Source organism: Oncorhynchus gorbuscha, linkage group LG15, assembly GCF_021184085.1.
Source record: "Oncorhynchus gorbuscha isolate QuinsamMale2020 ecotype Even-year linkage group LG15, OgorEven_v1.0, whole genome shotgun sequence".
Classification (NCBI taxonomy): Eukaryota; Metazoa; Chordata; class Actinopteri; order Salmoniformes; family Salmonidae; genus Oncorhynchus; species Oncorhynchus gorbuscha.
This window is the reverse complement of record NC_060187.1, coordinates 46,926,268-46,949,843: the sequence shown is the minus strand read 5'-3', so window position 1 is coordinate 46,949,843 and position 23,576 is coordinate 46,926,268. Positions and strand designations below refer to the sequence as shown.

At 43.8% G+C, this 23,576-nt stretch overlaps 1 protein-coding gene across 4 annotated transcripts in view; it reads right to left on the bottom strand.

Moving 5' to 3' along the window:
* Positions 1 to 23,576, bottom strand: part of slc44a5b (solute carrier family 44 member 5b) — a 49,715-nt gene that overhangs the window by 5,551 nt on the left and 20,588 nt on the right. For 2 of the 4 annotated variants that reach the window (XM_046301579.1, XM_046301580.1), the window contains exons 2-19: positions 22,658 to 22,706; positions 15,356 to 15,429; positions 12,656 to 12,740; positions 11,273 to 11,357; positions 11,020 to 11,148; positions 7,603 to 7,663; positions 7,288 to 7,411; positions 6,997 to 7,041; positions 6,631 to 6,663; positions 4,509 to 4,592; positions 4,285 to 4,397; positions 3,851 to 3,988; positions 3,423 to 3,522; positions 3,165 to 3,257; positions 2,787 to 2,874; positions 2,210 to 2,472; positions 208 to 302; positions 9 to 112 (exon numbers count right to left, since the gene is read on the bottom strand). In XM_046301579.1, coding sequence (XP_046157535.1) covers positions 9 to 112; positions 208 to 302; positions 2,210 to 2,472; positions 2,787 to 2,874; positions 3,165 to 3,257; positions 3,423 to 3,522; positions 3,851 to 3,988; positions 4,285 to 4,397; positions 4,509 to 4,592; positions 6,631 to 6,663; positions 6,997 to 7,041; positions 7,288 to 7,411; positions 7,603 to 7,663; positions 11,020 to 11,148; positions 11,273 to 11,357; positions 12,656 to 12,740; positions 15,356 to 15,429; positions 22,658 to 22,706 — 1,763 coding nt within the window. The remainder of the gene's footprint in view (positions 1 to 8; positions 113 to 207; positions 303 to 2,209; positions 2,473 to 2,786; positions 2,875 to 3,164; positions 3,258 to 3,422; positions 3,523 to 3,850; positions 3,989 to 4,284; positions 4,398 to 4,508; positions 4,593 to 6,630; positions 6,664 to 6,996; positions 7,042 to 7,287; positions 7,412 to 7,602; positions 7,664 to 11,019; positions 11,149 to 11,272; positions 11,358 to 12,655; positions 12,741 to 15,355; positions 15,430 to 22,657; positions 22,707 to 23,576) is intronic. The other 2 variants (XM_046301581.1, XM_046301582.1) reach the window with 2 other exon arrangements.

Genomic DNA, 23,576 nt, shown 5'->3' with positions numbered 1-23,576 from the left:
AAACTCACCATGATGTAGGCGTTCCTGTTCATGAACTTGATGAAATGCTCCAGGCACCAGAAGCAGCATTTGAGACAGCAAATCAGGAAGCGGGCAAAAGCATTGTGCGCACCTGAAAAGACATGACGACCATGATCAAATAAATGTACACCACTGTATATAAACATATACAAAAGGCAGTGGGTTTAGTATGAGCACAAAACCTACCTTTGAGTTTGTGATCCAGATACTCCAGAACAATGCGGAACATCTGCACTACAGCCAGAATCAGAGAGCCAAACGCCAGAGAGCCTGTGTGGTACCTGGAAGAGACACCATACACTCTACTACCAAACTGCTCGTGTGTGTGTTGAAAACATTTTGCTTACAGTACATCCGGAAAGTATTCAGACCCTTGACTTTTCCCACATTTTATTACAGCCTATTTCTGAAATTGATTAAATTGTTTTTTTTTCCCACCTTATCAATTTATACACAATAATCCATAATGACAAAGCAAAAACATTTTTTCTAAAATGTTTGCAAATATATTACAAATACAAAAAGTGAAATATCACATTTACCTAAGTATTCAGACCCTTTATTGAGTACTTTGTTGAAGCACCTTTGGCAGCGATTACATCCTAGAGCCTTCTTGGGTATGAGGCTACAAGCTTGGCATACCTGTGTTTGGAGAGTTTCTCCCATTCTTGAGATCCTCTCAAGCTCTGTCAGGATGGGGAGCACCGCTGCACAGCTATTTTAAGGTCTCTCCAGAGATGTTAGATCGAGGTCAAGTCAGAGCTCTGGCTGGACCAATCAAGGATCTTCAGAGACTTGTCCCGAAACCACTCCTGTGTTGTCTTGGCTATGTGCTTAATGTTGTTGTGAGCACCTTCCCAACACCCTCCTCCTTCATTCATCTTTCCCTTGATCCTGACTAGTCTCCCAGTCCCTGCAGGTGAAAAACATCCCCACAGCATGATGCTGCACCACCATGCTTCACTGTAGGGATGGTACAAGGTGTCCTCCAGATGGTGCCAGGTTTCCTCCTTCAATCTTGGTTTCATCAGACCAGAGAATTGTGTTTCTCATGGCCTGTCCTTTAGGTGCCTTTTGGAAAACTCCAAGCGGGCTGTCATGTGCCTTTTACTGAGGAGTGGCTTACGTCTGGCCACTATACCATAAAGGCCTGATTGGTGGAGTGCTGCAGAGATGGTTGTCCTTCTGGAAGAATGATGGAGGCCAATGTGTTCTTGGGGACATTCAATGCTGCAGAAATGTTTTGGTACCCTTCCCCAGATCTGTGCCTCGACACAATCCTGCCTCTGAGCTCTACGGACAGTTCGTTAAACCTCATGGCTTGGTTTTTGCTCAAGTGTGTGCCTGTCTATATCAATTGAATTTACCACAGGTGGACTCCAATCAAGTTGTAGAAACATCTCAAGGATGATCAATGGAAACAGGATGCACTTGAGCTCAATTTCTAGTCAAAAGGCAAAGGGTCTGAATACTTATGTAAATAAGGTATGTTTTTTTATTTGTTATACATTTGCCAAAACTTTCAAAAAATTCAAAAACTATAAACTGTTTTCACTTTGTCATTATGGAATATTGTGTCTAGACTGATGACATTTTTTTTTATTTCATCCTTTTTTTAGAATAAGGCTGTAATGTATCAAAATGTGGAAAGAGTCAAGGGGTCTGAATACTTTCCGAATGCACTGTACACATCCACCATACACACACTCACTTCCCCCTTCAAATCATAGGCTTAAACACCTAAACGCACTTAGGGCCAGTTTCCTGGACACAGATTAAGAGTAGTCCTGGACTAGAAGGCATGCTTACTAGAGACTCTCCATTAATATAGCTTTTTAGTGCAGGACTAGGATTTCTCAACCCCCTCCTCTTTATGTGCTAATCCCATATAACTGAGAAAGGGAGAGTCAGTTGTACGACCTTCCGCATTTAATCCAACCCCTCTGAATCAGAGAGTTGCGGGGGCCTGCCTTAATCGACACCCACGTCTTTGGCGTGCGCGGGAACAGTGGGTTAACTGCCTTGCTCAGGGGCAGAACGACAGATTTTTATAACCTTGTCAGCTCGGAGGATTCGATCCAGCAACCATTCGGTTACTGGCCCGACGCTCTAACCGCTAGGCTACCTGCCGCCCCATTCAATGAACGTGGGGGTTTTCTGTCGAGTGAAATTATTTGAGCAAGCCTACCTTACAGCCCTACTGAAGGAGGAGAACAGTGGACAGGACGGTATATCCTGGGGCTTCCTCAGGGCCCAGTAGTAGGAGGCGAAGGCCCCGGCCAGGGTGCACTGTCCCAGGGCAATGGTGAAGTTGACCAGCCACAGGAACACCAGCAGGTTACACAGCTGCAGCACAAATATGTAGCGGTGGTAGAGGCTCTCGCCGCCGTAGAAGGCAAAGGTGCACTGGGAGCCAGGGCACACCTTGGTCACGTTGGTCTGACTGAAGGTCTAGAGAGATAGGGGAAGTTATTCGGTTTGAAGGAAATGCCACCCAATTCCCTATATTGAGCACTCCCCTCTGATCAGAGCATACAACAGCACCCTTCTCCCATTCTCGATTTCCCTACAATAGGGACTAGGGTGCCATTTCATGAAAGACCGAATGGAGCCAGAGCTCACAGATGTTGTCACTGGCTAGCCATTTCATGGCTGAATGATGTGTACTCCTGTTCAGGATTTCAAGGCCAATAGCATACAGTAGTTTTCAATACAGCTATAACACCAATGTGATAAAGAGGAAGAGAGTAGAGAGAAAAACAAACCTCTGGATCACAGGTGAGGTTGGCATACACGCATTTGTCCGGCGTCGACATGACCTTGTAGACAGCGTCGCCGGAAGACGCCAAGAAGCTGAGGGCAAAACCAGTTAAGGGCAACACAGAGGAATGGAAGCAGAAACAAGCATCACAATTTGTACCTGCCTATGAGCCATCAATATTGGGATTTCCACTAAGGGCTCAGCAGTTTTATTAGGTTCAATTCAATTCCAGTCAAGTTCAAGTATATTCCAATCACTATGACTCCATGGGTGATAGCTCAGAATGCTTCACCCGTAGGTAACGCTGCATGTCAAGATAACTGTGTAAAGTGTACACATAGCACAGTGAGGATGAGGCTTGGTAAATGTATAGAGAGGATACACAGCAGTGACCGCCCAGTATGCTATGCAGATGGCCAGCAGCACAAAAGTGATGATCGGGTAGAAGAGAGTGGACATGATGTAGCCAATGGCCCTGGAGAAGAGAGAGAGAGAAAGAGAATGGAGAGAACGTGTGTGGGGGGTAGTTAAAAGTTAGGTAAATTTTCCCACACCGAGCACACAGACGACGGGTTCGATTCAAAGTGACACAACAAGAGAAGGTCAGAGGTCACTCCCCTGAGAAAAGATTGCCACTCACCTGCTCCCCTCCTTCAGCAGAGCGATGGCGATGCGTACTCTCCTCCTCAGGAATATCAGGATTATTATGATGACCGCCTCAATGACCGACAGGGAGATCACTGCAATACAAATTATAACAATTAAGCAGAAGAAAAAAGGTGCTATTCCTCAGACCAGAGACTCTCCTGGCGTTTGCCCAGTTCATTTAAGCAATATCAGGTTGCATACGGTTAACACGAAATCCTATGGTCCCCATCTCTAATTCATCTACTGATTGAGAAGCAAAAGCAAAAACCAGCAGATACGCTTCGCACCCAACTGCTTCACAGCAAGTCCAAGAGACTCTGCACCTTGTGATAAACACAGTAAAACTGAGTCGACAGCCTTGTGCTGGGCTAGTAGTTCCCGTGCTAAACCAATAGATGGGAGAAGTGGATGGCCACGCACTGAAGATGAGCCAGGTCTGACTGAGCTGCAGGTAAACTCGGAAGTCCGTCTGAAAGCCGATGTCAGAGATGGTGACGTCACCATCCCCGTGCGGCTTCCCTCTCAGTGTACTGAACTCCCAGTAGCAGTGCCAGATCCCTGAGAAAGACAGAGGAGAGAGAGAAAGAGATGTGACACGTTGAGATACTGCACCTGTACATCTGCTACATTTAGCTTGCCATGACAACAGAGGGGTTGACTGACAGCTGGAAGTGAGAAGATGTGGACACGGTCTCCCACACAAATCTACATACAGTAGCGATATGTTGACCTTCAGTACAGTTTGGGCTGGTGAAGTGTGGATAATGTACTCAGGCTAAAGATGGCATTGTGCTCTTTTAGTGAGGCTACAGTAGCTTTTGGGTCAGTGACGGAGAGCGTACTGCATTACTAACCGTAGCCCACCACAGCGATGACTCCGAAGATGATGAGCCACAGGAGCACTCCGGCTGTGAACCGCAGCAGCAGGATAAAGGCCAGACTGACCACCATGGTTATCACCAGACCTCTAGATAAACACAAACACACCTGTTGTGTAAGAGTGAGGACCACAGTAAAACATATACACATACAAAAATGCATGCATGAATGCATGAGGACACACGTGTGTCGGTCTTACATTAAGATCCAGTACCAGGAGTTGGCATAGTCCTCAAAGATCTTCATGCCAACCTCCTTGGCGTCTAGCAGACTGGTAATGCCACTGTGATGGGAGGGAGAGGAGAAGCGAGAGCAAAAGATTGAGGGAGAAATAAAGAATGAAGAACGCGCTCATTTACGGAGAGAACATTGGCCTGTGTTGTGTTGCAATCCCTCTCACTTGCACACACAGCACAGGGTCACGACACACTGCAGTTTATGAGGGGGCTGTACAGCCCTGGGAGACGGCACAGGTTGTAGGCAGGCGTCCCTTATAAATGTGTCACACGTCAACATATTAGTGTTATCAAAGCGCTAGGAAGCAGCAATGCTCTCTACGACTGAAGCAGCAGGTTACTACTCCACCACATTAGCAAAGGAACCCTCAGGAACGAGGATTATTAACAGGAAAAAACAAATACAAATGAGCCTGGAAGCTTAGCTATTCCTGTAGGCATCTCTTTCTGTCATAACTACACGAACAAGCAGAAAATGGCAACAGTTCAATGTACAGTACAAGCTTGACAAAGAGCTGATGGCAAAAATCACCAGGAATACTTCACCAGATATCCACTGTACCTACAGCTCTATCTAGAACCGTAGTGTTCTTCGGCTGTCCCCATAGGATAACCCTTGAAGAATCCTTGTTGGTTGCAAGTAGAACCATTTTACAGAGGGTTCTACCTGGAACCCAAAAGGGTTCTACCTGGAACCAATAGGGGTTATCCTTTGGGGACAGCCAAAGAACCCATTTGGAACCTTTTTTCCCCTAGAGTGTTATTGTAGACATCGGACCCAAAGTATTCCCTGGTGCTTTTGCTCACTATATGATCAGCCTCTACGGGACTGGTGAACAGCAGTAGCGAGAGACTAGAACCAACCTTCCCCTGGAGCTGTGCAGAATGTCTCGTGAGTGGAGCACCAATCTCGGTCTGTTTTATGAGGACAGCTACCACACGTCAGGAGGAAAGCTCACTCTAGGCATTCATTTCATCTGGACCATCATATTTCTCTAAAAAGCCCATGACCGTGCAGCTATAATAGCACATAATGCAACCTACTCAAGTAATTAATGTTGTTATGAAAAATGAGCCCTACCAATGTACCAATGAAACCGAAAGTGCTGTGCTATTGTGCCTTACGCACTCCACAGACCAGGCTATAACAGATGGAGTATGGCCGAACCTGTCGAAAACAAAATAATTGATGCTTTGTTAAAGGTTTTGGTTGGAGGCAGTGTAATTGGAAGGAAATGCTCTGTCCTTGGACAACTCTTTGAAGTGCCCATTCAGGGGGAAATATGTGAAAGGCACTGGTGGGCTGTTGTCAAATCATGCGTGAGGGTGAGATGAGCCTAGCCATGCCTGAGGGTTCACCATCAGGCATAACAGAATAATAGCTGGAGAGATTTTTTTTATTTATTACTTTGACAAAAACGCCCCTCTACAAAGACTGTCATTTCGAATAGGAAATGGTGGCGCAGTCATCAACTACAGATGCTGAGGACATACACAGCTCAATGTTTGGGCGAGATGAAAGATGGCATTACACCTGTCATAACAATTACATTACCAGTCAAAACAATGCAGATGACATTAGATGACTAGTCACCTGTGGAACTCTATTTTTGTTAAAATATAGTCTATGAAAGTCAGAGGTTGGCCTATATATATATCTTGTAGTAATTACTGTGGTAATAACGCTAATTACTGCATTAATCTGATGCTGAGGCTGCTCTTATCCAGTTTCACGAAATGAAATCTTTGCAAACATTATGATGAGAAAATATCACTGAAGGAAGATGTTGATGAAAGCTAGGGGGTGACGTAACTCTCAACTTTGAAAGACCAATATAGTACATTAACTGTAAGCCAAGTTGTTACTCGTCTTTGCTAGGGCTTCAATATGGATGTTAGCTCCACATCAGGGCAACATTTGAAGGTAATCTGTCCCCTTTCCTTTCCACAGCCACAAGCCGGAGAGGAACAGCAGCAGATTACCCATGACGCACAGTCAGGTGGGAAGGTTAGTTTGCAGACAGTGAGCTCGGGGCTACAGAAGGTTACGGTTCAAGGTTAAAAATACTGTAATTAGTTTGAGACCTTTCCACTCCTTGCTGCATGGCGGTAACTCGGCTAAAAAAGAAAAAAAGCATTCAACTCGTCATAACATCCTTCTTTCAAAGGCAAACATGATGTACTAATGATGGCAGCTCGTTAACACAAAACGATCAAGACCCTGCATCGGTCTTAATTGCTGTTCTCTTATCTCTCCCACAAGTGAATCCATATATGTATTGATCGTTTTATAGACTGTATATGCATAGCATGAGGAAAGTCACTTAACTGTACTACTCTGAAGCTACAGCGTGAGCTGCATTTCCATGCAAACATGCATAGACGGATTTCAATGTGCATGAATGATCCACACCCTACAGGGCATGAGGGATCATGGCCCAGTTGTCCTACCCTGCAATAGCTGTCCAGTTGACTCTGGGTTCCAAGTTAGAATCCCTATGACAATATAATAGTTTAAATGCATTTGAATTCCCAAACATGGCCTCAATGAACAGATTTGTACAGCGTTAATTCATCTTTCTGGTCTACTGGTCAAAAGATATTCAACCATGTGAATCCACCACCCCTAATAGGCCTCCCACTTATACAATTCATCCCATGGTCTCTCTCTCGGCAGAAATCCCAAGATTTCGACAACAACAAAGGCTTCTGCAGAGCGACATTGGGGAGAGCAGGACTTACTTGGCAGCGTCTCGAAGATCGATCACGCTCCTTGTTTTACCTAAGCCGTCTTTGAAGACCGTCTTGTTGGCGACAGTTAGCGTCCCGTTCCTGGTGATGAAGTCTGGGAAGCACCGCTGGAGGACTGAAACACACAAACAAATATTTTGACAACTTGGTATTTTCAATTTCATACACTGTGATATATATATATATCCCTTTTCCAACCAGTCACATACCCTCCCCTCCCACAGAATCTAAGTCTTAGGAATAGACCGTATGAAAGTCACAATAAGGATAGTGGATGAACTGTGTGCAGAACTCGGATTCACTTACAAGGTCTGCTTGGCACTATCATGGAAGGGCAGTCCTCATCTCTCAAGACTTGTGCAACGGACTAAACAGAAAGAAGGCGAGAGGGAAAAGAAGTCAAACAATACGCACTGTGTGACGTCAAAGCCTCAGACTTGAGTTTTTAATAAGTCGTCTGTTCTTTCGACTAATAAATTGGTCGGAATATTAAAACGTGTATTTTCGGTTAGGATGACTGGTAAGACATCCTATCATCATATCCTATGACTTTGCCATTATCCAACAGGACCATGAGGAGAGTGGGCGTGTGGCTGAGTTGACTAGGAACAGACGTCTGTCTGTCATACAGTACAGAACAGACTGGTAGGGAACCCTTTCTGCTCTATCTTCTATTCCTCAGTTTAGCACTCTGCTCTGGGTACTGACTGAGTAGACAGTGTGGGTGGGAGAACCAACGATTCAGCAGTAACAGTGTGATTGTGTGATTGAGTTCCCACACACCATCTCGCACACTCTCCCTTCCCCCCTTTCTCTCTCTCTAAGTCTCATCTGAGGTGCCATGCCGGCATGTCTGACGGACATGGACCAGTATCACAGTCTGTGTCCCACAAACCAACTCGTCAGAGCTGTGAGTGACATCAGCAGATGCCGCCTTCCTCACGCTTTTCTCTCACAGGACTTTCAAATGACATTCTCATCATGTTTCCTTTACATAGTACATTAGGCCCAGTACTTACAGAAAAACGCATCCAATGATATTACTTTGTATCATTTCTATACAACAAGATATATTCTATGCAACAACTAAATGACTCAATCTGACTCCAATAAGATTTGAATTCCTGAAGAGGAAGGGCCTCGGTCGCTACTATTGAACACTATTATTGATCTTATTTTAATTCCAAAAACAAAAGAAAGTTTGTTTAAAGGCCCAGTGTCGTCAAAATCATGAGTCTCCTGTGTTGTATATATATTTCCACTAGGGCTGTCCCCGTCTAAATCAAATCTTGGTCGACCGAGTGTCACCTGTTCTTTCGACTAATAAATTGGTCTAAATATTAAAATGTGTATTTTCCATGTATAGACACACCCTGTGTGATTAAATCAAATCAACTATATGTATTGAGCTTATCTGATGCTTTCAGCACACGGTTTGATGAAATAAGACACAAATTACTCAAGAGAGCCAAATAACAAGATAACCAGAAAACAAAAAAACTTAACCTGACCTGATCATCCTCCTCTCCCTCCTGCTGGCTTTTGCAGATTCTGCTGTTACTCTCCTAAAGATGCTGGTAATAGGCTACACGAGGATTTGACAACCTTCCTCATAAGGAACGCCAATTTATCTTACCATTTCTACCCATCTGCCTTCGAGTTATGATTTCCATATGCACATTTTCGTGGAACTGTTTCATTTCATTCATAATAATAACGTCTTCATATCTCAAAATCTTTGTCAAGTGGTTCATCTAAATTCTATCCAAATCTAAATGAAAAAGTGACACAAACCTAAAACATAACCTTCGTTGCCATTGCCAATGATGATACGCCTACTCCCGCTCCGGTGCTTGACGCCGCCAGACTACTAACCACCGGTCCTTGCAACCTACATTATGCACACCTGGCAACAATCATTACACACACCTGCTCCCCATCATTATGCACACCTGGACATCATCATTACTTTTATTACTTCACCTTTATTTAGCCCTCATTAGCCTCAGTCTTCAGGCAGTATTGGTTTAGTATATCTTCATGTTCCTTGTAAACATTACCAACTGCACTTGCTTCCTGAGTCCCTGTGTCCTCTTTACAAACAATGTAAAAAATAAAATATAAAATATATATTATAAAATATCCCGATAAAAATAAATATCATATAAATCACATTGGCAATGCATGGCCTGTCTGCAACAAACTTGAAGCATTGTATCAACTTGGGTCAGTCTCAAAGCTTGTGCTAGCAAACTTGAAACATCGTATAAAATATCCTGGGAGCTTATTGTTTCCTGCAGCAGTGAGCTCAGAACAGACACAGTTGTAGGCTATTTTGTGCAAGGGATAAGAGGTCATTAGGCAGACCTGTTTCATGATGTTTCCACTGGATCACAGCATGATGTTTTTTTCCCTTTCATGCTGAGTGGTTATTAAAAGGAAGAGCTGGAGAGACATTTCTAATACATTGAGGAACTATTGTCATTCTCAACGGATGTAAAACAAAAACAAAAATACTTTGTTTACTTGCTGTTTGAGGTGAAAAAAAAACATTACTTTGAGAAGCCAATCAGCCAATCAGAAATACTATCAGATCCCCAAATGGGCACATTTACATGCCTACATTTGTAGCCTATAAGCCTACTTCTATGCGTAATCAGGTGCATGTCCTTACTCAACATTGACATGAGGGCTCCAAACAAAAAATGACTAAATTGACAAAACTTGGAAATGGAATGAAATCAACCAAAACTTGTTTCTCACAAGCATAGGTTGTGTGTTCTGCAAACAACGTGTCCACTCCGACAATGAGAACGGTAAAAGACTGGAATAATAATATATTGAATGCATTAACAGAAATGACCGTAACATTGTAAATTAGAAATGATAGGAATTCATGATAAATGTACTACTGGTGATATATTTAAGGGGGAATTGATATACACTAACCATCCAACACAAACAATTCACAAAATGAAGTTACGAAGAAACAATAAATGTGCACAAATTGTAGGGAGAGAGCGCATTCTGCAGAGAGATGTGCATTGTGCATTTTAGCCACACTCCCCTTCTTCTTGGGCTGTGTCATCCCTACGGCCTCCACAATGGATTCCTTTACTGAGATGGATGCGAATCAGACAGGTTTTTTCGTGTGCCATAAAAATATATATATTTACTACTGCTCAAAAAAAAATCTTGGTCGACCAACAGCCTATCGGCCAAACAATCAACCAGTCGACTAATTGGGGTCAGCCCCAATTGGAATAATACTGTGGAATTGTGTAAGAGCTCTCTGAAAAGACTGCCTGAAATTTCTGCCTATTTTGGTGAGATGGAGTTTTGCCCTGTCTGGTGACATCACTAGGCGGTAAAATTAGTTAATAGACCAATACGAAAGAGAGTTCCAAACCTTTCTGCCAATAACAGCTAGTTATCAGTTTCCCCCTCCCCACTCAGACCACTCCCAGACAGTCCTAGCAAAAGTCTTGGCTTGCTCTTTGCTAGGAAGCTATTTTTGTTTCTTTTTGACCATTTTAATTTAAAACAAATCACGGTCATGTACTTAAATGCTCCATAGAAAATATTTGAATATTGAGAAAGAAAATGGCTGCAGTGGATGCGAGTACTCCACCGACTTATAGATCGATAACCATTACAGAAGACAGAACACTCAACGACTTGATAAGTGAGACCACAAGTGACTGGAGGCATCAGTCTCGGTACCTTTCTTGGATTGTCGAAGCCCGGCTTGCAGAACTGCCTGTAATACTCCCAGTAGCTCTTGTTGTACCTGTAGTTGTACTGCATGTCGAGGTATGTGGCAAATCTGTCTGGGCACTTGGAGACGCAGAGCTGGGAAGAGACGAGAAAGGGACAGCCAAGCATCAAATCAACGCTTAGTGACAGAGAACAAGCCAGAAAAAACCAGCGGGAACATAATGGCATAATATCTGCAGCGTTAAGAGGCAGCACTCACCTGGGTTGTAGGGCACTGGAGGTTAATGAGAACGGCAGGATTGGCACATTGCAATATGTTGAAGTAGAATAATATGGCTTTGTTGCTGTAACCACAGGGAAATGGAGAGAATAGTCATTAGTTTCCCAACACGAAGACAATGACCATTTTACGAAGAGAACGCGGAGAACAAACGTGGTATGGAAAATCTAACAGCAGATTGATCCGTCTGTCAAACAGTGTGTTAAAACACAGGGAGCAGGAACGTCCGCGGCGGTTGTTGCAGGAACGTCCGCGGCGGTTGTTGCAGGAACGTCCGCGGCGGTTGTTGCAGGAACGTCCGCGGCGGTTGTTGCAGGAACGTCCGCGGCGGTTGTTGCAGGAACGTCCGCGGCGGTTGTTGCAGGAACGTCCGCGGCGGTTGTTGCAGGAACGTCCGCGGCGGTTGTTGCAGGAACGTCCGCGGCGGTTGTTGCAGGAACGTCCGCGGCGGTTGTTGCAGGAACGTCCGCGTCGGTTGTTGCAGGAACGTCCGCGTCGGTTGTTGCAGGAACGTCCGCGTCGGTTGTTGCAGGAACGTCCGCGTCGGTTGTTGCAGGAACGTCCGCGGCGGTTGTTGCAGAAACGTCCGCGGCGGTTTTTGTAGGAACGTCCGCGTCGGTTCTTGCAGGAACATCCGCGGCGGTTGTTGCAGGAACGTCCGTGTCGGTTGTTGCAGGAACGTCCGTGTCGGTTGTTGCAGGAACGTCCGTGGCGGTTGTTGCAGGAACGTCCGTGTCGATTGTTGCAGGAACGTCCGTGGCGGTTGTTGCAGGAACGTCCGTGGCGGTTGTCAATGCTTCTTTATTAAGCGCTTTTCATACACGGTGCGCAAAGCACTCAATAAACAAACTATTACAGACTAATACAACTAGTACGCAGCCAGTGCGTTGCAGGAAAACCCATAGAAAAACTATACTCAGATTATATTGACAAAGAATAGGTGTAAGGAGCAGATCAGCCTGTGATTGTCATAACAGGACGCACAACTGCAACTGTGTTTCAACTATAGTCTTCTTCAGGCAAGGTTGCTCCTTATTTGTAATTGTTATAAATCTAACTTGCATATAGTTTTTAAAAAAAATCCTGCATCATACTGGCCACCTACTTGTTTTCTTTACTGGGTTACCTGTCATTTAGAGGGCCGACCTACTACTGTCCTCAACTCACTGAGACTAATACAACTGACATGCTGAGGCCAGGTATTTAATCTTAGGAAATAGCAGTTTGTCTGCATTATGATTTCTCTCATATTGTTTGTGCCGTATTGCGGGTGTCAAAAGTGTTCGAGCCGACACACCTCCCAAGCGGCTTTGGTATCTCTTCCAAGTGCACTAAAAGATTGGCATCTGTCTTTATACTCACGCGTTGGGGGTCCCCTGTTGTCCACAGAACTGTCCGTGGCTGTCGGTGGGGTAGACCACCTTCCTGGGGTCGCCATGGATCCAGGCTGCAACCAGACAAAAAACGTCCGCATCATTAGCCTCATTCCCTGCCCCTTCAACTGTCAATCACTCTGGGCATTTACGTGTCAGTGACAGGACCTCCCTGGCTGTGTGTGCATGGGAATACTCTGCCCGCCTGTAACGCACACTAACATAATCACTTCCGAATTTAAAGAAGCAGGTCAAACGGGATCAAAGGTAAGACTCCTATTATGAATCACAATCAGAAAAGCCAGATATGAAGAGATTAGCGAGTCAAGCTGAGAGCTGGCTGTTCAGCAATTACAGGGCAACCTGAAAACCTTGAGACTACCCTTACAGAATACAGAGAGATCATTTGAGTGAAAACCACTGGGTTGTTTCACCAATTAGGTACCTTTTGAGAAGTGTAACCTCGTATAAAACGTTTTGATTTCAACTACTTTCAACATTGTCATAAAGAGCACATGTTTGACTTCATAAAAAAGTTAAACATCTCAAGAGGTTACATTTAAAAAATGACTTCTGTAAGTGCCTGTTAAGTGTCATATAAAGTAACAGCCAAACATCCCCTTGTGACAGGGGGAATGGAAGCTTGATTTGTGCAACATTGAATGCAATACATTTAATTGTAGAGTAAACAACCTATGGGTTACAGGGTTTACATATTATGGTCTGTTTTCCATCACAAAACACCCGAAAATGGGCAAAAAGGGTAAACCAGCTCACCTGCTTTTACACTATGATTTGACTATTAGATGTTCAATGTTTCTTTAGAAAATAATACTTATAAAGGAATAGTTTACCCACATAAAATTGAGAGTTCTGCTTTACGTAACAGGGTTGAACTTAAAATGAGGGACATACGTAAATGAGTCACTAGTCACAATAAATAAATAATCATATTTAAAACAATAACTAGGGTATAACAATAAATGGTGAAAACTTGTTGAAATCTTGGGATTAAGTGGGTTAAATTCTCTCTGGAAGTCACAGAAGGGGCCCCTGAGGGACATGTAAAAATGCTGAAATGTGGCACTTTAGCAAGTATTTTTTCACATAAAAAAAATCTGATTTGTTGAATTTCCCTTGTGTTCTATATTAAAAAGGGCACTATATTAAAAAAGGGCACTTCAAAGTCTTTGAATTGTAAATGTTGGGGCACAATTTCTATTTTATATATCAAAGGGATGCAAAATGCACTCTTTTCATGGAACGACACCACCAACAGAACCAAGGCCAGTCTGTATCTTTTGAGACTACTCTGAAATTCAATCCAAGCTGCAAATTTGTTTTTCTAACCTGTTTCAGACATTAAAGTCATTATTTTCTGTTAAAGGACAAGGCATTCTATTCCCTTTCTAGCCAACAACACTGTACCTGCCTCACCCAATAGTCCAGATGAAACAGAGTTTATGCATGAGGAAGACCACGGGCGAGGAGAAAGAATGAAAAGCTGTTCACGTAATTGCAAACACACCAGCGTCTATTTGAAGTCACCTCCATTTTCATGGCTCTGGCTCTCTTAAAGTAATTGGGCAACAGACAGTCCTTCCTCTGCCCAGACTGAGACGTGACTCCACTGCACATGGGAGTCAGAGGGACTGCACTTTGAGAAAAGACCGTTGATTTGACTCATTTACGGTGTTTGGTTTTACTATCCTTCTGGTTCTCACGAGGAAAAAAATATATTTTAGGCTTAGGGGTTAGCTTTAAGGTTAGGGTTAGAATTATGGTTATGGGTAAGGTTTAGGGGATCGGGTTTTGAATGGGAATCAATTGTTTGGTCCCCACAAGAATAGTAAAACAAATGTGTTAGTGTGTGGGCACATGTGTGTTTGTTTAAGCATGCATGTCTGTGTCTGTACAGACTGAGGTGTGTGTGTGTGAGGAGAGTCACATGATTGATTCCAATCTACTGAGAGGAACACACTGCAGTAAGGCTGGGTTTACATCGTCACGCACAACTTCTCTAAGTCCCTTAAAAGGAATGGAGGCCAGAGGATGTCACCCATAACCCTGGAGAACATGGTCAAAACCCCCAATCAAGAGATTAGACACACAGATTAGGGAGATGCCATACAGTAACCACAGAAACAGAAAGTGACTCACATAAAAATCATTAGACTCTGATGTTGTGGACTCCCACTCATTAAGGAATGGGTCTGACTCTGGGGAAATTCAAGTACTCATATTTCCACCTCCCACACACTTCACAACACCAGAGGCTCTGTTGCCCAACGCAAAACGGGATCCAATACAAAACGTTATCTAGCATTTAAATGGCAACGCAGTCGGAGGAACGCAGTTCGAATCCCCGAGCCAGTAAGGTGGAAAATAATTGCTCCCTGGGCGCCGATGACGTGAACATCGATCAAGGCAGCCCCACGCACCTCTCTGAAGATGGGTTGGGTTAAATGCAGAAGACACATTTTGCTCGAATGCATTTCCCTTTCCCACCCAAAGACTTTGTCAAGATGAGAGCTAGAAAAGCAGAAACTCATGAACACACACACACACTCTCTCTCTCTACATGTACATGGGACTTTGACTCGCACAACGTGGAGCATCATCATAGGGTGGGCTGTGGTGTTACGAAACCAACGTGTCTGATGAAATAAGCAGCAACATGACAACTCACCCACGGTGCCCAGAGCGATGTAGCCGAGGATGAAGATGACGAATACGACACAGCACACCACATCCGTGCAGCCCCTGGAGAGAAGACAGAGAAAGAGAGGGACAGAAGGAGTGAGTTAAGAGAGAAAGAGTGTCAATTAGATGAGCCTAGTACCAAGGGCTCTGCCCTTGCCATGGCATCCCTGACAGTGGGCTTGTACTTGTGCTCCTAAGCTGGGTGCAGCATTTGCCACCTGACAAGACCAGGTGGCATCTCAAGACACAGGGCTCAGAGAAAAACATTCCGAGCTCCAATTTCTAATGAGAAACACTCCAACCCCCAGAGTTTATGCTCTCCACAGAGATCCCTCCAACAGAGGTTTTGAAGGTTGGATTGCACAATAGTATGTTACATCTCTGCTTTAGAGAGGGGAGGCTCTCTCTCACAGCTGGGGTTTCTCCTCCTGTACACAAAACCCTCCCCAAGTCCTCTCTCGTCTCTCACACTTCTCTCACCCCCAGAGAAGCTGTCAGCCAGGCCTCGCCAGGGCCCCCGTCCTCAAAAACCCTCCCCAACTTCCACCCTGTTGTGTCCCCTCAGAGCGAGTACAATCCAAGTCTGAACTTTATCATACAGAGCATGCTCTACAATAAGGAACTACACACCCGAAAGTAAGACCCTTGTGCTTTAAACACTCCTCTTTCATCCCCAGGAAGAAAGCCAGTGTCGAGTGGAGGCCAGAGGCAGGTCTGCTGTGGCGCTCCTTTGAGGTAGCTGCTTGTCCTTGTTTTGTATGCAGCATGGTGCCACCATAGACTACACGAGCAGTACATACGCACATTGCTTTTGAGCCTCCGAACACCATTTTTTTAATTAAATAGCAGATGGTCCTGCGGAGCTCAGGCCACAGATGCACATAGAATATCAATTTCATTGCAATGGATATTAAAAAGGATAAACTACTTAGATAGAGAAATACACAGAAACAAATACGCTGTATACACATACAAACACACATGCAAGAACGTTTAGATTACCAAGGGTGGCTCTTAAACTGATTTAGACTGAGGTAGTTGCACAGTTCAATCTTTGCATCACAAATTATCCAGGATTGTTTTGCCAGTGCTGTTGCTACTAAGCAGAATGATCATAGCCCTACATAAATACTGTAGGTAATTGCAACTGCATTTGCATTCCATGCTAATGAGTTGTATTGGTGAAAATGGGGCTTGTTGAGTTCAACATTAGTGAAGATTTAGATTTCTTCACAGTTAAAAATGGCTGAAATCCAGAACTACAGTACCTATAATAAATGCATTTCTCACTGCTGAATTCAAATGGGCCTATTATTACCAATCTCATCTGAATTACATGGGCTTGATTGCAACAAACAGTCAGAACTTAACATGCTCCTGCAGGTTAAACGCTGGATTTAAAATCAAATCCAAATGTATTTGTCACATGCGCCGAATACTACAGGTCAGCTCTGACAGCTGATGCTTAAAGTTAGAGAGGGAGATATAAGACTCCAGCTTCAGTGATTTTTGCAATTCGTTCCAGTCATTGGCAACAGAGAACTGGAAGGAAAGGCGGCCAAAGGAAGTGTAGGCTTTGGGGATGACCAGTGAAATATACCACTGTGGTGTTGAAAGCTGAGCTTTAGTCAATTAAAAGTATTTTCACATAGGTTCCTGTGTGTGGAGTGCGATTGAGTGCGATTGAGATTGCATCATCTGTGGATCTGTTGCGGCGGTATGCGAATTGGAGTGGGTCTAGGGTTTCTGGGGTTATGGTGTTGATGTTAGTCATGACCTGCCTTTCAAAGCACTTTGTGGCTACTGGCGTGAGTTCTACTGGGTGCTAGTCATTTAGGTAGGTCACTTTCGCTTTCTTGGGCACAGGGACTATGGTGTTCTGCTTGAAACATGTATACTACCATTCAAAAGTTTGGGGTCACTTAGAAATGTCCTTGTTTTTGAAAGAAAATATTTTTTTTCGTCCATTAAAATAACAGCAACTTGATCAGAGATGCAGTGTAGACATTGTTAATAATGTAAATGACTATTGTAGCTGGAAACGGCAGATTTTCTATGGAATATCTACATAGGCGTACAGAGGCCCATTATCAGCAACCATCACGCCTGTGTTCCAATGGCACGTTGTTAGCTAATCCAAGTGTATCATTTTAAAAGGCTAATTGATCATTAGAAAACCATTTTGCAATTATGTTAGCACTGTTAAAAATTTTAAAAAATATTTAAAAAAACAGCTTAAAACTGTCGTTCTGATTAAAGAAGCAATAAAACTGGCCTTCTTTAGACTAGTTGAGTATCTGGAGCATCAGCATTTGTGGATTCGATTACAGGGTCAAAATGGCCAGAAACAAATAACTTTCTTCTGAAATTCACCAGTCTATTCTTGTTCTGAGAAATGAAGGCTATTCCATGAAAGAAATTGCCAAGAAACTGAAGATCTTGTACAACGCTGTATACTATTCCCTTCACAGAACAGCGCAAACTGGCTCTAACCAGAATAGAAAGAGGAGCGGGAGGCCCCGGTGCAAAACTGAGCAAGAGGCCAAGTAGATTAGTGTGTAGTTTGAGAAACAGACGCCTCACAAGTCCTCTACTGACAGCTTCATGAAATAATACCTGCAAAACACCAGTCTCAATGTTAACAGTGAAGAGGCGTCTCCAGGATGCTGGCCTTCTAGGCAGAGTTCCTCTGTCCAGTGTCTGTGTTATTTTGCACATCTTCATATTTTATTTTTATTGGCCAGTCTGAGATATGGCGTTTTCTTTGCAACTTTACCCAGAAGGCCAGCATCTCAGAGTTGCTGAGACTGGTGTTTTGCGGGTGCTATTTAATGAAGCTGCCAGTTGAGGACTTGTGGCATTGCACATGGTGATCTTAGGCTTGTGTGCGGCTGCTCGGCCATGGAAACCCATTTCATGAAGCTCCCAATGAGCAGTTATTGTGCTGACGTTGCCTCTAGGAGGAAGTTTGGAACTCTGTAGTGAGTGTTGCAAATGACAGACAATTTTTATGCGCCTCAGCACTTGGCGGTCCCGTTCTGTGAGCTTGCGTGGCCTATCATTTCGAGGCTGAGCCATTGTTGCTCCTATGTCACACCCTGATCTGTTTCACCTGTCTTTGTGATTGTCTCCACCCCCCGCCAGGTGTCGCTCATCTTCCCCATTTTCCCCTGTGTATTTATACCTGTGTTTGTCTGTTTCCAGTTTGTCTTGTTTGTTCAAGTTAACCAGGGTTTTGTGTCTCTGCTCCTGATTTTCCCAGTCTCTCTATTCTCGCCCTCCTGGTTTTGACCCTTGCCTGTCCTGACTCCGAGCCCACCTGCCTGACCACTCTGCCTGCCACTGACCTGTACCTTTGCTCAACCTCTGGATTACCAACCTCTGCCTTGCCCTGACCCAGAGCCTGCCTTCCGCCCGGTACCGTTGCCCCACCTCTGGTTTACTGACCCCTGCCTGCCTTGACCTGTCTATTGCCTACCCCTGTTGGAATATTACACTATTGTTTTTTCGACGTGGTCTGCATCTGGGTCTTACCTTCATACCTGACATTCTAGGCGTTTCCACTTCACAATAACAGCACTTACAGTTGACCGGGACAGCTCTAGCAGGGCAGAAATTTGATAAACTGACTTGTTGGAAAGGTGGCATCCTATGACATTTCTACGTTGAAAGTCACTAAGCTCTTCAGTGAGGCCATTCTACTGCCAATGTTTGTCTGTGAAGGTTGCATGGCTGTGTGCTCAAATAGCCGAATCCACTAAATAGCCAATTCACATACTTTTTTATATGGAATGCAACAACATTGAAAGACAATTAAAATGTAATTATAAAACAAAGCACTTTGCAACGGTTTCTTTGGTTAAGATAACGATTTCCAAATAATAAGAAATTACTCTCCCTACCACATTTCTTTCCAATTCAGAAATCCACGTTACGGAGTGGTAAATCGGTGACGGATGATGGTTGCAATTGACATCAGCTGTGCGGGTGATTTTAGAGCGTAATGATGGTTTAACGAGAGATCAGCTGGTGATAATCTAGTGGCCATCAGTGATTGTAATTTTCCCATTAAGACCTGATACTTAATTGTGAATGTCCAATTTGAGATATCTCTCCAAATTACATTGCCCATAAATCCCCTCCAGCTATTAACTGACCCATGGACCATCTGTTCAGATCTGCATTCTCCTGTCAAAGACCATTACCCACAAAAATACATAGACTCAAGGAATGACACAAGTCTATAACATGATGGCTATGGAACTGAGACTTTAAAGGCTAAGCCATATTTCACAAACAAACCCAGTCCAAGGGAGCCGAGGCAGAAAATGTCTCCATCCTCACACCGACAACATTCTTGTAGAGACCGTGTGATACAGTGTGAATTGGACCTGCGGTGTGCCCAAGGCACTGCCGGCTCTGATATTAAACACGGTATTAAAAAGAGGCAGACGAGGGACTACTTTTTCATTTCATTCAAAAGACAGGTAACAAGAGCTGTCGAGGTTGCCATGGTGAGGACTGAATTTCTCAGCGTCCATTAGGAGTTGAGTCAGGTAGCGGACCAGAGGGCAGCTAAGAATCATGGGTGATTAGTCGATGAGATCCAGGGGGTGGGACCCTGAAGCAGACCTTCTGTCACCTCTTCACCTCTTCACCGTGAAGTGAGTCTCCACTGTCTTCTACCCAAACCCCCAGGGCCTAGAGACTTCCTAGTCCTCGCTGAATGAAAAGCATACCCATAATATGACGCAGCCATCACCATACTGAAAATATGAAGAGTGGTACTCAGCAGAGTATGTGAGCGGAGTTGAGCAGTCAGAAATCTCTCTTATCGCTCATGGAGTGGTGCTTTCCGGTGCGCCAAGTCCTTTCCAACTGCACCGCGAAAAACCGCTCCTCGCTCACAGTGGGGTAAAATGACACTCCAAATGTGTTTGATTCATTAAAATCACAATTTAACCAACACCCATCTATTTTTGTGACTACCTGGACCTCCCATCTGGTTTTCAACTATTGAAACCAAACTGTACGACTTGAATGAAAAGTATTTTCATTAAAAAAAAACAGGAAAAGGTGACTGTAAGAAGCGCTCATCATTTCAAATAGGCTACATTAGACAGTGACGACCTATTAAGGCAAAGTCAAAGCTAGCACTACAGAGCTAACACAGAACAACCTTTGAGTCAGGTGAACGCTGAAAGGAAGCTGGTAAACGAGACAAAAAAAAACTAGGTATCTTTCTCTCATCACTGTGACGCAAACGCAGCCCAACTGCAAATGTGGTCCAATGCCAAATCCCAGTCATAGTCTAAAAGTCTTAGATCTCCATAGCTGAACCAAAATCAGTCGGCAAGAACCATTTCCTTTCCCCTGCTGGGTGGGTATGTATGTGTGCTGCTACTCTAAGTGCTGTGAGGCAGTGGGTACCGGCTGGCATTCCTGTCAGTGACATGTGAAGCTCTGTGACAGAGTGTTCTATTCGTAAAGCTGACTCCACTTGGGGAGCCATTGGTGCCATGGCTGTGGTGGTGATGACCGGTCGACGCTGCCACAGAATAGCGTGGCTGGAATTCTGGTGTGTCACCATTGGCCGACTGTTTCCACCACACAATGGGAATTAACATAGAGAGAGTTTGGGAGAGAGGGGTAGAGATAATGGATTCTCACATGTTGAAACACACCGGGAAGTTTCTCAAGGTCTGGAGAGCCAATAGATATAGCAGTGGAAGGCACAGGGGTTTTGAATGTTTTTCAACTTCCCTGCAGAAGTCTCAAGGACAAATTTTACAGTCCATGTATGTGTCTTGACTAAAATTTGTGCAGTCCACTATTCAGGGCGGGACGATACCAATATCGGGATATTTTTTTCAAGGCAAAAATGAAAACAAAGCAAACCTTCTGTATGTATAATATTGAGTGCTGTAGCTTGGAAAATAAATCAAATGTGACTCTGGATGACAACATAATGATGTTGGTTTCCAATATTAGGGCTGTTTTCCTAAATAATTTAAATCTGCTTCACATTTTGTTTCCTTGCCACGATACCAATGGGAATCCCGATACTGGTATCGCGCCGGCCCTAGTCAATGGCATCATTCAATTCATACATTATTCAGATGTACTTTATGGATTGATATATCACCCGTACCGCAGCATAATGGAAGCCGGAATTATTCAGAGCTACAATGCATCTCCATTTTCTCTACTCTTTTAGAGGACTGTTCAATAACCACAGATACAGACTTAATTTAGGCGGTGAGCTTCTGAGAAAAAAAAGACAACCGAAGGAGAGTCAGTCCTCTCTCAGTTCTCATTTTTTTTAAACTCTTAAGCCAGATAAACATCAAAGTGTCTTCACTTTAGTCCACATCTGTAGGAGTAAAACGAACTGGAGAGGGTGAGATAAAGTCTTGGGGGGGGGGGGGGGGGGGGGGGGGGGGGGCATGCTTTCCCCAGCAGTGTATATGAAGCTGGTCCTGAATATGTCTATTCTACAGTATGAAGTAATGAAACGCTTCAGGGCAGAAATTAGTGGTGTAAAGAGTAAAACCACAAAGTTGAAAGGCTATAAGACATACACAGCTGCATCCTAAATAGGTAATTGAGAAATCTTGTTTACGATGTTGTCTTGTGGGATGGCGGACTCCAGTGAGAGCCAATGACAATCCAAACAAATGTAAACAAGACATAGCAACAGGACATTGGTATATGTACTAGATAAAGCCAGGCATTCAAATAAAAAGGACGTAGCCAGGTTATACATGAATGGTATGTGTTGGCTGCTTCCCTGTGATATACGAGTTTGTGTTCCTCCGGTCTCCCAGGCTGGTTAACAATGTGTGTCATTGGGCTAACGCCAGCCGATCGTGTGACTAATAGCTATTGATCTGTGTGATGTAGCGAAGACAGCTGCCAGAACTCAGCCTCCCTCTCCATTAACAGTGCCTGGCAAATTATCAATCCGTCAACACATAGAGTGACGTGCAAAAGAGCTTATGAAACAATAAGTTTAATATTTTTTATTTGGAGAAGAAAAAAATAATAATATAAGATGTGTAGTGGTTTTGATAGAATGCACAATTCAATTCTATGGCAGATTGAGAAGAAGACGATAGGCCCATCTTTGGCGCAAATCAAAAATAGAGAGAAAGAAAAAACCTTTGGGGAATAACTATCAGTATGCTGTTGAACGTCCACAGTGGAGTCAAATACAAGCGCATTACTGAACATGTTTCGATTGCTTCTTCGTGCAAGGGAAGTTGGAGGAGACCAGAGGATACAGTACCTGTTATGGATAGGTCCTCTGAAGCCCGGGTCAAACTTGCGTGGCTCACCTGTAAGCGAAGCAGATCATTGCATGGTTAGCCTCTAACATGCAAAACAACTGTGCCCTTGGTGAACTTACAAGGCTTAGAAACAGGAACATCCAGAGTAAATCTCCAATAACCAGACAAGTGACATCATGTAAGAGAGCAAATGATAAGTTATTGCATGTAGACTTAGACTATAGAGCAGAAACTGTCCTCGAGAAACATACGATAACTGCACATGGCATTACTGACAGGAATGCTCATGGCGATCAATGAGAGAGTAAAACAACAGCACATGTACCATTAGTCATAACATTGTGTCTGGTCCTGTCCTGCAATAAACATAACATGCAACTGCCTGGGAGGGCACTAACTATCTCCGTTCACAAGTCCTTTCTGTGTCTGTGTCCAAAATGGCACCTTATTCCCTATATAGTGCACCACTTTTTACCAGGACCCATAGGGCTCTGGTTAAAAGCAGTGGACTATGTAGGGAATGGGGTGCCATTTGGCACACAGCCTCTGTAGCTGTACTGAGGTGCTAACATGATGCCAAGCTACTATAGATCAGGGGTTCCCAAATTCAGCACTGGGGAACATCCCACGTCTGTTTCTGTCTCATACTCTGTACACAAGCATCTTGTTGGTGGAAGGCTTATTTCCTGCAATCCTACACATTTTGTCATCGGGTGAACAGAGCATTTTGCAGTTTTAAAGCTAATTGTCTTGTAATTCTATACATTTTGCCATGTTGTATGTGTATTCATGTGATATTTGAGTGACTCAAAGATTACAACAAAATCTATGGACTTAAAAAACATTAGCTGGCATAGGCTAGTGGTTCTGGACATTTCTGACAAGTTATAAATAGCTCTCTAAGGTATGCAATGACAA